The 14,694-nt window shown below is 35.7% G+C and overlaps 3 protein-coding genes across 6 annotated transcripts; 2 read left to right on the forward strand and 1 right to left on the reverse strand.

Moving 5' to 3' along the window:
- LOC140884030 (uncharacterized) lies at positions 1-7,973 on the forward strand. 4 transcript variants are annotated; one of them, XM_073290696.1, is made up of 19 exons: positions 1-144; positions 253-329; positions 439-506; positions 650-761; positions 1,633-1,701; positions 1,787-1,948; positions 2,041-2,114; positions 2,402-2,504; positions 2,864-2,906; positions 3,750-3,812; positions 4,133-4,362; positions 5,314-5,434; positions 5,507-5,601; positions 6,316-6,426; positions 6,549-6,719; positions 6,804-6,947; positions 7,044-7,189; positions 7,294-7,459; positions 7,723-7,973. In XM_073290696.1, exons 1-18 carry the CDS (start codon positions 136-138, stop codon positions 7,446-7,448), a joined length of 1,953 nt encoding a protein of 650 aa, XP_073146797.1. In that variant the 5' UTR covers positions 1-135; the 3' UTR covers positions 7,449-7,459; positions 7,723-7,973. The 4 variants fall into 4 exon arrangements, with proteins under 4 accessions (XP_073146797.1, XP_073146796.1, XP_073146798.1 ...); XM_073290695.1 differs by having other exon boundaries at positions 7,704-7,972; XM_073290697.1 differs by having other exon boundaries at positions 59-144; positions 253-361; positions 441-506; positions 7,704-7,971.
- An 838-nt stretch (positions 7,974-8,811) lies between these two features.
- Positions 8,812-12,032, forward strand: LOC140884031 (26S proteasome regulatory subunit 4 homolog A). Its single transcript, XM_073290699.1, has 6 exons — positions 8,812-9,385; positions 9,710-9,955; positions 10,468-10,637; positions 10,726-10,942; positions 11,055-11,195; positions 11,712-12,032. The coding sequence occupies exons 1-6, from the start codon at positions 8,909-8,911 to the stop codon at positions 11,793-11,795; spliced, it is 1,335 nt and encodes a 444-aa protein (XP_073146800.1). The 5' UTR covers positions 8,812-8,908; the 3' UTR covers positions 11,796-12,032.
- Positions 12,033-13,811: 1,779 nt separating this feature from the next.
- LOC140877161 (uncharacterized) lies at positions 13,812-14,383 on the reverse strand. The gene has a single exon (XM_073280688.1). It carries the CDS (start codon positions 14,355-14,357, stop codon positions 13,947-13,949), a length of 411 nt encoding a protein of 136 aa, XP_073136789.1. The 5' UTR covers positions 14,358-14,383; the 3' UTR covers positions 13,812-13,946.
- Positions 14,384-14,694: the final 311 nt, after the last annotated feature.

The raw sequence follows: 14,694 nt of genomic DNA on the forward strand, positions 1-14,694 counted from the left end.
TATTTGTTTATTTTATACACACACATACATGTATACTGTAGTTTTTCGCTTGAAAACCCTGAAAAATTTCCAAGAGATTTGAGGAGTGGGAAATCCGGAGATTGGTGTATACATACATGCTTTGAAAGAATTGTCATGCCAGAGGTTCGAATTATACCGTCTTATTCTATTTCTGCTGCTGTTTTTTTTTTCTTTTTTTGGGTAAAGGTGAATTTTGTTGTACATAATTGTGGGAATTAATTGCCGTTGTAGGTGGGCGATGATGATCGGAGTTGTTCGACATCTTGGCGCTTTGATTACCTCCGTCATTATTTGAGAAGTTGCAAGAAAGTTGCGAGTTTTATATAGTTGGTTCACCAGAGTGAATCTCACATATCATTGATTTGTATTTCCTTTCAATATAATTCTTGGAGTTTTTCAACATTCATAAATGGTTTCAGGAATGGGAGAAGTTCCAAGATTAGTTGATTTATGCATGGAAAACATAATAGATGAACTTCTCATCGGTAACTATTACTGTACTAGTTATATTAATCTTTTTGATTTCCTTTATGGGAGCGGTGAGAATTGTGGTTAGTATTTTATTTCTTAATGAATTTTATATTTCCTTGGTGCTGCTCTCGAACGCTCATTTTGCTCATATTTGTAGGGGATGATGATAATAAACTGTCATCTGTTATTTATGAGCTTCCATCGGAGTTATTCGATGGTTTGTTGCCATTGTTACCTCCATTGGCATTACAGAAGCTGAACGAGAACTTGTGAGTTTTAAAGCCTTTATGAATTAGTTATTTTCCGTTTTTGATCTTGAAGTTTACATGGAATTAGGATAGGTTGTGGTACTCTGTCAGTTAGTGTTGTGTTCACCATTTATGCTCGTTATGTGATGGGAAATTTAAGTCAAACTTCTTTACTAATAATAGGTTGGTTCCCAAGTCATTTCAACCCTCCTCTCAAGTAGATGTATTATTTTAAAAAATTCATATAATGACTTTTAACAAGTGTGGGGCAAACCTTTTACATGGAATTTGGGGTTCCTGGTTTTTGTTTCGACTTTTTGAGCGCCTATCCTTTTTTATTTGAAAAGTTTCTTGAAGTTCAGGTATTGCCCTGCAACTGATTCATAATAGCTCGCTGCATGTGCAAATTATGTCCATTGTTAGATTATGATGCTTTAAAGAAGTCTTTTTTCATTCAAAACTAGTGTTAAACATTTCTTAATGTACCTGTGTTTAAACTGAAGGCACAAGTATTTTGGCTCATAAAAGGTGGGGAGCATGTTTTTGTCTGCCATTGTGCAAGACTGCAAGTACATCAGCCCCACTGAATGTCATTTTGCATTTTCATCTTTTGTTTCTTCCGTGCCATAGCCCAGCTAGTACTTTGTGGAACTTGAGGACTGGAGGTAACGAGTCCTATGACATTGCTATGTTTGCTTTTCGGCCATGGAATTTCTCGATTCAGCAGTTATGTATTAGAACAGCGTCCTTTCTTCAGTCATCATACGTGAAGTGCTGACTAGAGGAGGATTGTACTTTGTGGTTCACATGAAAATTGTTTGATCTTATTGGTATGGAGAAGCTCCATATTCCATCACAACGGCCATCTTAACTTTGTTTTGTCTTGTTCCAGGCCATTAGACTTCAGAAATGACTTTGAACCTGCTGGTGAATACCATGAAGGTTGTCGAAAACGCAAAAGGTTGAGAATTTCATATTTGAGTGTATGGGAAAGACTAAAGAGAAATCTGCAGAAATTTTGATAGTGTTTGGCAAAATTTGGACAGGTGTGGGGTTTTGGATAGAGCATGGTGGGCATTGCTCAAACTTCGATGGCCTGGTCATGATCATCCAACCCGGGCTGTATCTTGGCTGGATAAACATGGTGAAGCAAAGACTGTTTTAACGGATGCTTGGCAACAGATATATTGGGAGAAACATTTGCAAGAGTATGCCACGGCTCCACAAATTAAATGATTTGATTTTTTCTCTAGTTGTTACTATTCCAATAAATAAGATTTTACTGTCATCTTATGACCAGCTGTGTGGATGCTGTTGTAGAGACTGCTCTTCTCCCTTCTTATGATGGTTCTATTGGGGAAATACAAATTCCAGGTCAGACGATTAGTTTTTGACCCAAAGTTTTATAAATTTCCTCCCCAATACCCAGTTTGCCTCATGCTTTCTCACTTGCAAAAAGAGGGAGAAACTGTATGGAAGTATATTATCATTTTTCCATTATTCCCATTTTTGCTTATGTTTTTTTTCTTTACCCGTGTTGCCCACACATCCTACCACTCATCTCTTTCTATTTAAATTTTCTGTTGATAAACATAGAAATTAAGAATATCATGTGCCAAGAACTTAATGTGAAGCAGTTGAGTGTCTCTTCCTCCATGCAGATTCTATACTACAATACATTGTTGGCCGGGATCACCTGATTAAGTCAGCATGCTGCAATTTGAAATTCTCTGATCATTGCCAACAATTTGGCATTTATGCCCGGTAAGATTTTATGGAAACTTAAAAACAAAACAAAAAAAACAAGAAGAATGTCAGAACCTGTCCCTCTCTTTCTCTGCACATGCGATGGATCTGGGCACCATAGACGAAATGTTTAAACCTTGTCTTATTTATTTACTCAGAATAATATAATATTATTTTCTTTCCACTTTAAGCCTGTAAATCTGTCGTTTCTCAACTTCGGCAGATTTAGTGTACATTTTATAGCTAAAAATGTCCTGTCCCATCATAATCAGCCAGCAATTTATGTTAACTCTATGCAGAACAAGTCTCTTCTTCTTTTTATGTGTAATAGTATTAGGAAACTGGTTCTTGTTGAAATAGTGTTGTTTCTGTTGCAGATCTCTGAGGCTTCCGAATGTCCTATGTGTTGCAGAAACCTGTGTAAGTTATTGTTGTTAGATAAAATGATATTCGGTCTCAGTTATAGTAGACATCTGCCGTCGATTGCTTATTGTTATTGAAGTTTGCTATCACTCCAGGAATCATGAAATTCTATCACTAGTGGAAAGGCTGATAGCACATGGTTCCCTTCTATGGAATGTTTGCAGTTATACAACATATTATATGCTATTTTTCTGCTCAAGGATTTTCACTATAAGTTTTGTTGCTCAATCCACTTTATGGGATTTACCCCTTTCCATTTGTCTGCATCCGTTGCACAATCCTTTGGCAATTCTTTCTCTGAAGCGGCCAAAATCATTGACTAAACTATTTAGATCTAATTCGTATTAGCCTTCCTAAGTCTTTCTAATTATCTACAAAATGCATCAGACTATTTACTTCATGTCTATGCCAGAGTTGCATGTGCATACTTACAGTTAGCAGCTGACTGATTCTTTTATAATTTAATGATTTCTATATCCCCAGTAAGTGGATCTACGTGTTTCTGCCTTTTCATTCTCCATGTCACTTAAATTGTTATTGTTTGGTGGGATATCTACTCTAGAATAAGCTGCATTGTGTTTGTTCCCTCATGGTCATAGTTTGGTGTTTTCATGGCATCTCCAACTCTCGCATTATGAAAGAGCCCTGTTGTTTGCATCCCAAAGATGTAACATTTTTTTGTTTGCCTTTTCTGTTCCAACTGGTTTGTCTCGTTTCTGTATTTCAAGGAATTTTTGCTCCAATAATCTGATCTTTCATAGATCAAGGAATTTCGAAGAAAAGTAATGTAGGTGTACTTTATGATGGATGTTTGACTTTTATTTGATTTATTTGTTGCAGCACCTGTTACAAACTAGTAAGTTAGAAAGACTGGAACTTCAGTGGATTAAATCTGCTGACCATGTAAGTTCAGTGGTTTTTCACTTCTTTTATCTCAGAGATATTTTCAATTAAAAAAAAGAGAGAATTGTTAAACTTGAAAGAGGACCAGTCAACAAGGTGCGCCTTTATGCTTCTCTGCATATGCAACAAAATGAAGTACTCTGCCGGTCCTTCTGAGCCCATGTTTGAACAAAACTCCATCCCTTACCTTTCCTTTATTCTCAATGTGCGCTATTTCCTTGTCTGATATTTGAGGTCAACATCACAGAAAGAAAATTTGTAATTACTATGATCTTTTTACTTGGTTGATGCATTCTAATTTGTGACAATTTGCTTCACAGGTTGAGGGATTATGTGAACTTCTGAAGCAGAATAGTGAAACTCTAAAGTCTGTTGATTTTATCCATTGCAAGCTTTCTTCAAATTTTGTCGATAAAATTTGGGACTCACTGTACATTAAGGGACTTAAAACACATGGAATTGAGTGTTTCTCGATCAAGAGATCGAGCTTCCTACAGACTGATTCATCTCCCATGCCGGTGGGATTGACACCTTTCTTAACATCCGGGAGGTATGCTCAATTACGTTATTCATGCAGATATAATCTAAAATGATTCCATTCTAAATGAAACAAATATCTCAGGATTTTTTTTGGGAAGAAATCTCAGGATTTACTACTTCATCAAATACCTTGTGTTTTCTTACTATCCTTCATTGTCTAAGTCTCTGAATATCGTACAAGGTGGTTTTTCACTTTTGTTCGAACAAATATTGGACGAAGTATTTCTTTCTTGTTTATTTTAGAATGATCGTAAAACTTTGCGTCCCAATTAGAGCCGTCAATTTGGGTTAGGCCCGCCGGGTTGGCTCGACCCGCCACACAATTTAAGTGGGTTGGGTTGAAATTTGGGCCAACCCGCCTTGGCCCGCGGGCCTGAAAAATTAATATTTTATTTTTATTTTTATTGTTATATATGCATTTTTTTTAATAAAAATTGTGATTTTTTTTGTATTAATTACTTTATATAAAATTTACACACATAAAATCAATAATTAAATTTTTTATTAATATGTTTCTATTAATATTTATTTATGAAATGATATTTATAATTAATTATAATATTTTTTATTTATTTTTATTTGTCGTGATCCAACCCGCGGGCCGGCCCGCCTAACCCGCAACCCACCTTGGGTTGGGTTGGCTTGAGGATTTTCAGCCCGCCAGGATGGTGGGTCGGCCCGCCATTGACCTGCCAAAAGGTGGGTTTTTGGTGGGCCGGCCCGCCCCGCCATGGGTTGGCCCGTTTGACAGCTCTAGTCCCAATGGTGAACTTTAACATCACCATCTCTAACTTGTCGATTCCTTAATGATGGGCTTGAAACTGTATCGCAGTTGCTATGTTATCAGGGTTCTGTTACTTTCAGCTCCATGTGCACTGTTTTAATTTTCTTTTTTCCTTGCATGAAAATTCTACATCTGATGATATTTTATTTTTGGTTTCGGATACGTCATTCTTGGCAGGTCATTGCGTTCATTAACCTTATGTGATGACCATCTGGGGCCGAACTTTGCAAGAGTGGTATTCAGTACCCTTCTTGATTCTTCTGCTAGTATATACATTCTAGACCTTTCAGAAAATAATGTAAGTTGGACTTGTGCACGATTAAGTTTTCATTTTTATTTCTACGGAAACAATATTTGTATGCCTTTGCAGATTTCAGGTTTTCTTTCTCAGTTTCGGTGGAAATCAACGAGTTGCTCTCTTGGATTAGGCAAGTCTTTGCAATCATTACGAGTGCTTAACTTAAGGTGACTTTAAAATCATTACAAAACGCTCAAGAGTCGGTCCAAATCTTTTTAAAGCGGCTTATATTTTAAATGTATTTTTGGTCATATACTGTTATTCCATACTTGCTTTGTTCCTTGCTTGTAGGAATGTCTGAATCCATAGTGCCCAGTAAAGTAAGGATGTAGTTTGTCCAAAAAAAATACATAGCATCTCTGAAAATAATTTTAGTGGGCAGCTTGTTAATAAACAAGGGAGCATTAGGTTGGAAGTCCATGATTACAGTAGCACAGAACTGGTTGTCGCAAATGAATGATAATATGTTTTCAATCTGTAGCGTATAAGATTGTGCCGCTAGGTACCCCTGCTGATTGAACTCTAGAAATCCATGAATGACTGTATTTCTCAAAAGTTGTTTCTGAAAAGGTCTGCTGTTGTCCATGAACATAAATCGTTGTCTTTACTGAAAATGAAAGGGAAAGAAATAGTTGGGAAAACCCAAAAACGATATCTGTCCATCCCTTTTAAATTTCCCCCCTTTTCTTCTACCTTTCCCAATTCCCACGACGTGCTTTCATATGAACTGCCAAACCTTGGTCACATGGGGGTGAACAAATGGTTCGCAAGTGCTAAATATGTGCATAACTAATTGTCAAATGACTTGATGCTCGTCATGTTGAGTAGATTAATTTTAAAATTTTGTGCCCATTGAATAAAAGTTAATGTTTATATTTCAGGAATAATAATTTAGCAAAAGATGATGCCAACAGTCTCAGACGGGCTCTGGTACACATGCCTAATTTACAGAATCTTGATTTAAGTGACAATCCCATTGAAGATGGAATCAGGTTAAAGAGATGTTAATCTCAGGATATCCTTGTTTTTCCCTTTTGATCTACGTGCATTGTATATCTGCTTCATTCACCAAATTAAAAAAATCTTATCAAACAAAATTAAATACTTCTTCCAGGAGTCTTCTCTCATATTTTACGGAGATCTCCTGTAGAGACTTGCCTTTTGCTGATTTGAAGCTTGAAAACTGTGAGCTTACATGCAACCATGCAACTCAACTCTTACAAGTACTTTCAACTATGAAGACACCAGTCAACATGCTTTCAATTAAAGGCAATCACCTTGGCAGGTATGCCGCGATATTTATATTATGCTTTTAAGAATTCTGATGTTTCCTTGCCGTTGAATTTCCGTAATCTTTGCTTTCCTCCAGCAAAATTGGGGCAGTATTAGGAAAGTTTATGTGCACGGGCGTTCGTGGCCTCGATGTTGAAGACACTGGACTTGGATCTTCTGGTTTTATGCTAGCACTTGAGGAAATATGCGAGGAGTTAAAGCTTGTGTACCTGAATATAAGGTCCACATTATTTCACCTGTATCTGTCTTGGCTGGGAGATAAGTTCAGCTTTTTGTCTTTTCAACATAACTTGAAATATCAATTTAATTGGTGCAGCAATAACCAAGGGGGGTTTGAATCCGCAAAATTCATAGCAAGGATCATGTCATCAGCGCGAGAACTTATTGCAGTTGATGCACGATACAACTCAATGCCTGTTGAATCTGTATCAGTAATTTCATCTGGCTTGAAAGCCACAAAAGGTTCCTGATCTCCAGATATTTTTGACCGATGTTTGAGAAATATAGAAGTTATCCACTTATCCTCCATACGACACTTGAGTTTTTCTTCCTCCCAACTTCTACAGGAACAATGGAGCATATGGACTTCTCTGGAAACTGTTTTTCTGATGATATTCTTATTTATTTGCCACTCCTGGCGGAATTTCATGCCCAGGGGAAGCTTGCCCTGAATCTTTCAGGATCAGCTGCTCGAAATGTTCCCTATGACAACGATCCTTAGCTGCTCCATTGGTATGTTTCTCAACTAAACTAATCTTTACAGCTGCAACATTATACTTCAAAGTAGCCAAAATGTGAAAGCTCTATGACATGCTTTTGAGCTTGAACTATAAATTTGCCCCATCGATCGTCTTCCTGGTTTTTTGGCGTTATGCCGATTTTTGCATGCATTATGAGCTTTAAACATGTAACAAGTTTATCTGTGCTTTACATTCGAGATCCATTTTCATTTTATTCATTTTGCGTGGGATTTCAGGCTGTTGTTTATTGTGTAGCATCTGCAATTCTGCATGGCCTTGTATATCATGCCAAGGAAAGCACTGTCGCCGCATTGGAGCTCGGGGAGGGGCAGATTCGGAAATTTGGTCGAGGAGGTTTTTGAATAACTATTATTTATCCAAATATTTACATTTTAATATTTGAGTTGTGATTTTCTTGAGTTGGCTTAAAATTGACAAAACCGATCATTTTGGGCTTGATTCGTTTGTTGTGATATTTATTATCGATGATGATTAATAAATCATTTGAATTATCATTTGAGTTCGTGAATTTTATTTTATTCTTCTTGTTATATTTATTAAAATTTGCAAATTTAACAAAAAAAAAAAAAACAAAAAAAACAATTTTAGCGTTAAACAAACTATTTTTTTTTTTAAAAAAAATAGTTGAACATCGTTCTAATTCAAATTTTAATCGGAACGATTGTCTGATTTGATCAAGAAAACTCATAAACGATCGAGTTTATATATGTTTCAAGATCAAGATCTTGTCTTAAATTGGAATATTTAGGCTAAGAGCCCTTATTAACATTTGATACCATAATTTATTAGCAAAGTCCCAAATATTTTATGATGATGAAGCATGAATAATAATTAATTTTGCTCTCTCATGTGACATGTCACCAATTTTTCCCCCCCAAATACACCTACAACCAATATTTCCAAATTGTACTTAATTTGTTTTTTTAACACTTATTTTTATCTTCTGGTTCTGGTGTAAATCATTTTCCAATTTGCTTTTTTATTGTCGTGAATCGTGATTCAAAAAGTCATACGAAACAGAAAAAATTCACCAAAAATCACAATCGAATTTATTGTTTTATAGTTTATAGAACTCTACTGAATTTATTTTTATAGTGACTCTCGAGTTGTTGTATATTACATCGATACCACTCATTATAATTTTTATTAAAAAAATAAGATATTACTAAAATATTTAACTAATGAGCATATATTCGATTCTTCGTAGCAGTGTTGCAAATGAAACAATAGTTATTATTATATAACAATTATAGTTAATTGGGTAAATTTTTAAAATTAAAGAAAAAGGAACGAAAATTGATGCACGATTATTATTATTATAATTTGCAAAATCTCTTTCTTGAAGGGAAAGGCAACTCCACTCCCACTGTGTAATATAGAGAAGAACCCTAATCTCGATTTTCTATTTGGATTGAAAATTATGGGTCAGGGCACGCCAGGTGGTCTGAATAGGCAACCCCCGGGCGACAGGAAGAACGACGGCGACAAGAAGGAGAAGAAATTCGAACCGGCGGCGCCGCCGGCTCGCGTGGGACGCAAGCAGCGCAAGCAGAAGGGTCCTGAGGCTGCAGCTCGGCTGCCTGTGGTAACGCCTCTGACGAAGTGCAAGCTGCGGCTTTTGAAGATGGAGCGAATCAAAGACTATCTTCTGATGGAAGAAGAGTTTGTAGCTAATCAGGAGAGGCTGAAGCCGCAGGAGGAGAAGACCGAGGAGGATCGGTCCAAGGTCGATGATCTGCGTGGGTCACCCATGAGTGTTGGGAATTTGGAGGAGTTGATTGACGAGAATCATGCCATTGTTTCCTCGTCCGTTGGCCCGGAGTACTATGTGGGGATCTTGTCGTTTGTGGATAAGGATCAGCTCGAACCTGGATGCGCTATTCTCATGCACAATAAGGTATTGATTATTGTTTGAAATAGAATTTTGAACTGTGGGTTTTGGGAACTGGAGTTCAGTTGGAAATGTTGTCAGAGTTGCTCCATTTGAATGATGCTTGGTTTGCGATGTTGCGAATTTCTAGGTAGAAATTTTAGGCGCTGAGATTTTTGGTGCTGTAAATCTCAAAGTAACTAGGAGTAAATCTATAATAATACTTGACAACGCGGAAGAGGAGGATTGGAGTCTTCATATCTTTTCGTTTTTGCTGAATGGAATACAATTAGCTTCACCTTTTCAAATGTTTAATGAATTTAATAATTGGAAATTATGTTAATGTTACAGGTTCTTTCTGTTGTTGGACTGCTTCAAGACGAAGTCGACCCTATGGTATCAGTTATGAAGGTTGAGAAAGCTCCATTGGAATCTTACGCAGATATTGGTGGACTGGACGCCCAGATCCAGGAGATTAAAGAGGCGGTTGAGCTTCCACTAACTCACCCTGAATTATATGAGGATATCGGTATTAAACCTCCCAAGGGTGTCATACTTTATGGAGAGCCTGGGACTGGGAAAACCCTGCTTGCAAAGGTTTGTGTGGTTTTACGTTCTGTTCCATAGTTTCCAGCTAATGATGTCATTTATTTTCAAGATTCATAAATCATATCCTCTGTAAGAGAGATGGATGATGGGATATCATCGAATGGGGACTTTGCCATTAGCATCTCTTGTTTGTTTTTCAATTCTTAATAGTCTCTAGTTTGTCCCATGACAGGGAATTAAATAAAGACCAATTTGCTGAAATTAATTCGCAGTTACTATTCAATATTAGTAGTGTCAAAGTTCTCTCTAGTTGATTAATTTTTATGCATTTTATTGCTTAGGGCTTCATGAACTGAGTCAAAAGTATTGCGCCATGTGCAGGGAGTTTGTTTAAGCTTTGCATGAAGGTCTAATTCTCTGTCTTTTTCCTGCTCATGTGTTTGATCAAGTGATTGCTATATTTATGTTTGGTGTGGTTATCTGTTAGATGATATTCTGAAAGCCTCATAGGCCGAAGGGTTTATATCTTGTCATCCTCTCGTTCTATTTATTTTCTCCAGGCTGTTGCAAACTCTACATCGGCAACTTTCTTGCGAGTTGTTGGTAGTGAATTGATTCAGAAGTATCTCGGAGATGGCCCTAAATTGGTTAGAGAACTGTTTAGAGTTGCTGATGATCTCTCTCCGTCTATCGTTTTTATTGATGAAATTGATGCAGTGGGTACAAAAAGGTGATGTTGATATGATTAATGGGGCCAATCGGCCATAAATAGGTCAAAAAATGTGGGTGGGTACTTATTTAGTGAATGTTTCCTGCAGGTATGATGCCCACTCAGGCGGTGAACGTGAAATTCAGAGGACTATGTTAGAATTGCTGAACCAGTTAGATGGCTTTGATTCTAGAGGAGATGTTAAAGTTATTCTTGCAACAAATAAAATTGAAAGTCTTGATCCTGCCCTCCTTCGGCCAGGTAGAATAGACCGAAAGATTGAATTCCCTCTTCCAGATATCAAAACAAGGAGGCGTATTTTCCAGGTATGTATTAATGATTTATGATCTTAAGTAGTATGCATCGGCATTTGGTGCAATATCTTTCATGTTCCAACGACTGTCTTCCTCGATCAATAATCCCCTTGTTGACGTTTAGATACATACATCAAAGATGACATTGGCTGATGATGTAAACCTTGAAGAATTTGTCATGACAAAAGATGAGTTTTCTGGAGCTGATATCAAGGCCATATGCACTGAAGCTGGTTTACTTGCTTTGAGAGAGCGCCGAATGAAGGTTAGGCAAAACCTTTGACCAAAACTATATAAGTATCTCTTAATTGGTAATGGAAGGGCGAAGGTGTAATTGAACTGTGCCATGTGCATTAATAATAGTCTGGAAATAGAGACTGAGACTTCATGTATAATGAGAAAAATATACTTTAAGATGGTAGTTCTACGATGCTTCTGATCATCACCTTCCAATGCTCACTGCTTATTCGGATGCTGAAGCCAATGAATTACAATGATTGTGACATGTTTAGCAAAATAAGCATTTATCAATCTACTTTATTTCCTGGAAATGGATATTGAAATCCTCTGGAATTTATTGTTTTCTTGAAATGAAGCAAATGTAATACGTGATTTGTGTTCAAATATTCATACTAAGCACTTACTATGTTTTATGTTTAATCAAGTCAATAATCAAGAAACTCTATGAAAAGGGCTCGGGAATTCAGCTCCTTCTGAAATTTCTTATGTTCCGATGCATCTGGACACATATGGCTTATTGATATTGGTTTTTTTTTAACAGGTAATGCATGCAGATTTCAAGAAAGCGAAAGACAAGGTTATGTTCAAAAAGAAAGAAGGCGTTCCGGAGGGGCTTTACATGTGATGATTCTGGAGTTCGCAGAGAGCGAGAGGGACATGAAACTCACGAATACTTGGTTTAAAAGCTTTGTGAGAACTAGTTATGACAAACTGGGAGATTATACTTAGCACACCTCTGTTATTGACATGTTTTTTCAAAGTTCTTGTTATAAATGGGGAACGGAAGAAAGTCAGAAACTATGAGATTCTGTGGCGACGAGGATAATGTTCATTTTCAGTAAATTTACCAACGGTTTTATAAGGGTCCATTCTATTTTGTTTCTCAGATTATTTTCGTTTTTCACTTCATTCACACAACATACTTCTTGTGCATTACTATTACATGATCCAATTAATGTATTTAAGTGAAATTGTGGTAAAATTATATTTAAATTATTTAATTAAATATTAGCCATTGATAGTTTGTGGATGTTGTAGTAATGTTGTCTCATAACTTTAATTTGAACTGATTATTTGCTTTCGTGATTATAAATGTGATCATCTTAGTACTAAAAATATTTCATTAATTATGTTGATTTTTTTTTTTCTTTTTCAGGAAAAAGGATATTGAGTACGTGTGAAACTATTTATACTGCTAATAAATCAGGATTTCTAATAACTAATTTTTGGTGCAATATTTTTTTAATATGCTCAAATTGTTTTTATTTTTTTTAAACATCTAACTTAAGTTTTTAAAAAATAATTTCCCAATTTTTTTTCTCGGTCATGATTAACAAAATAATTTAACTGATCAGTTAGTTAATCAACAACACTTCATCTCTCTCTTCTCATACAAAATCATTCCGAACAAAAAAATTTCAAACATAAAATACAATCGATTGCATTGTTTTATAAAAATTTATGGAATTTATTATTTTTATTATAGATATGCATCTCGTGTGGTAGCGTTACTAGTCGCAAATAATGGGACAAGCGGAATGTGTATTTTCGATAAGGATATTATAATAGATACAAGCAAATCATTTTTCTTTTTTGTGTCGATACCCAATAGTTTTGCCTTTGAGAATTAATCATTAAGAATATAATCGAAAAGTTTCCCAAAATATATATAATTTTTCAAAGAAAAAATAAAATTTATATTAGCCAGTCTAAAATTTTTTAAGTGGGGAAAATTGTCAAATTCGTCTAATAAAGTTTCATGTTTTCTATTTTATTCTCTAAATTATTAGTCTTAGTATTATAATTTTATTTATTTCTACTTATTAGACTGCATGGTTAAATTTATTAACTCGATTTAATGTATAAAAATTTTTCCATCGTTATCCATTATTATTAAAATTTATCCATGACATCGTCTCACGCAAGTTTTTGTGCATATATAATATAATACACAAGCTGTTAACGTCAAAATCCATTCTCTTAATAATTTATACCACAAATAAATATATTGGTATAAAACTACTTACAATCATAAAATGTTCTGCTAAAATTAAATATTGCTCTCTTAACCCATAATAAATTATAAAAGCATGGGGCGATATTAAGGTTAATCAGATGAAAATTATCATTTTACTTATTCGATTTATATAATTGGTATAAAAAAAATAGTAACTCGATTGTACGTGGGTCTTTGTAGGATTAAGATCAAATTTGATAAATATTATTATGACAATCGACGACATATTACTTAGGGGTCAATTGTAAAATTTAACGTAGATTTTTTTTTTTTTAAAAAAGAATTACTTAGTTTATTAAAAAAACCTAAAGTTAATATGATATTAATGTCTTTTGACTGAAAATAACACCTCCTTTACCAAATGTTAAAAAGTTTCTCGCATATGATAATTGCATCCAAACTCATATTATAGAACTGATTAATTTGTTACAAGTCTTTAATTATATTTCCTTACTATTATATATATGTATGTATGTAGATATGGAACAAGGATATATATATCATTTTTTTTAAAATAATTAAAATTAAGGAACACAAATATTAAACTTGAAAGGAAACTTTCATATAATTAGAAAATCAACCATAGAATAAATGATAATGTCACATAAACCCCAACAACTCTCACAACTCACCCTAAATTAGTAAACAATTACACAATATAATGAAGATAATTAAACCTCAGAATCTAACAACGTCAAACATAAATATTATATTACTCAGCATGCATGCATGCACGTAAAAATAGCCATCAATAAAACTTCAAGGCTGAGGCACAACAGCACCACCACCACCGACGGCGCCGCCACCGGCACCACCTCCAAATCCCCCACCAGCTCCTCCTAGCCCACCAGCGCCGCCGCCGAATCCCCCACCAGCTCCTCCTAGCCCACCAGCGCCGCCGCCAAACCCGCCTCCAGCAGGTAGAGTCCCAATGACACCACCAATCCCACCGAATGCATTCACTCCACCTATGTTTCCGCCGGCCCCCACTCCGCCACCTACTCCGCCGAACGGAATCCCGTTACTCCCGACGCCAGAGTAGCCGCCGAGGCCGTTGAAGGCGACGAAGTTCTTTTGGTCCCCGTAACCAGCGTCACTAGGCAAAAACCTAGCCGCGATCCGGTGAGAAACAAGAAGAACAAGAAGAAGCATGAAACCCCATTTAGCCATATTTAATATCTTCTCTTGCAGAGATATGTTTTCTCTACAACTCTTGTAACACTTAAGTTTGCACCTGAAATCGTGTGAAGTGGCGACCCCTATTTATAGGCCTCGAAATTAGACTTCAACTTTGAAGCACAAAAATCAAAATCTTGTGTATTCATATAATAAATCTATAAAATATAGGGCGATCCCCATATTAATGATTATAATTACGATGCTATATTGTTAGGCTTTTAATTCGAGGAGGCGTGTAGTAAGTTAGTAACGATCGGTATTTTTTTTTTGAAATATACATTGAAAAATAAATAAAAATAATTTAATTACTGTCATATGCCAGCCCACT

Source organism: Henckelia pumila, chromosome 2 (assembly GCF_033568475.1).
Source record: "Henckelia pumila isolate YLH828 chromosome 2, ASM3356847v2, whole genome shotgun sequence".
Lineage (NCBI taxonomy): Eukaryota > Viridiplantae > Streptophyta > Magnoliopsida > Lamiales > Gesneriaceae > Henckelia > Henckelia pumila.

What these genes read in the sequence shown, in the direction of transcription:
- LOC140877161 (XM_073280688.1), bottom strand. Translation starts at nt 14,357, where the DNA reads ATGGCTAAATGGGGTTTCATGCTTCTTCTTGTTCTTCTTGTTTCTCAC.
- LOC140884030 (XM_073290696.1), top strand. An exon ending in TATTTGAGAAGTTGCAAGAA is followed by an intron (nt 330 to 438) that starts AGTTGCGAGTTT and finishes ATAAATGGTTTC; the next exon opens with AGGAATGGGAGAAGTTCCAA. An exon ending in GGTTGTCGAAAACGCAAAAG is followed by an intron (nt 1,702 to 1,786) that starts GTTGAGAATTTC and finishes AAATTTGGACAG; the next exon opens with GTGTGGGGTTTTGGATAGAG.
- LOC140884031 (XM_073290699.1), top strand. Translation starts at nt 8,909, where the DNA reads ATGGGTCAGGGCACGCCAGGTGGTCTGAATAGGCAACCCCCGGGCGAC. An exon ending in GATGCAGTGGGTACAAAAAG is followed by an intron (nt 10,638 to 10,725) that starts GTGATGTTGATA and finishes TGTTTCCTGCAG; the next exon opens with GTATGATGCCCACTCAGGCG. An exon ending in TGAGAGAGCGCCGAATGAAG is followed by an intron (nt 11,196 to 11,711) that starts GTTAGGCAAAAC and finishes TTTTTTTAACAG; the next exon opens with GTAATGCATGCAGATTTCAA.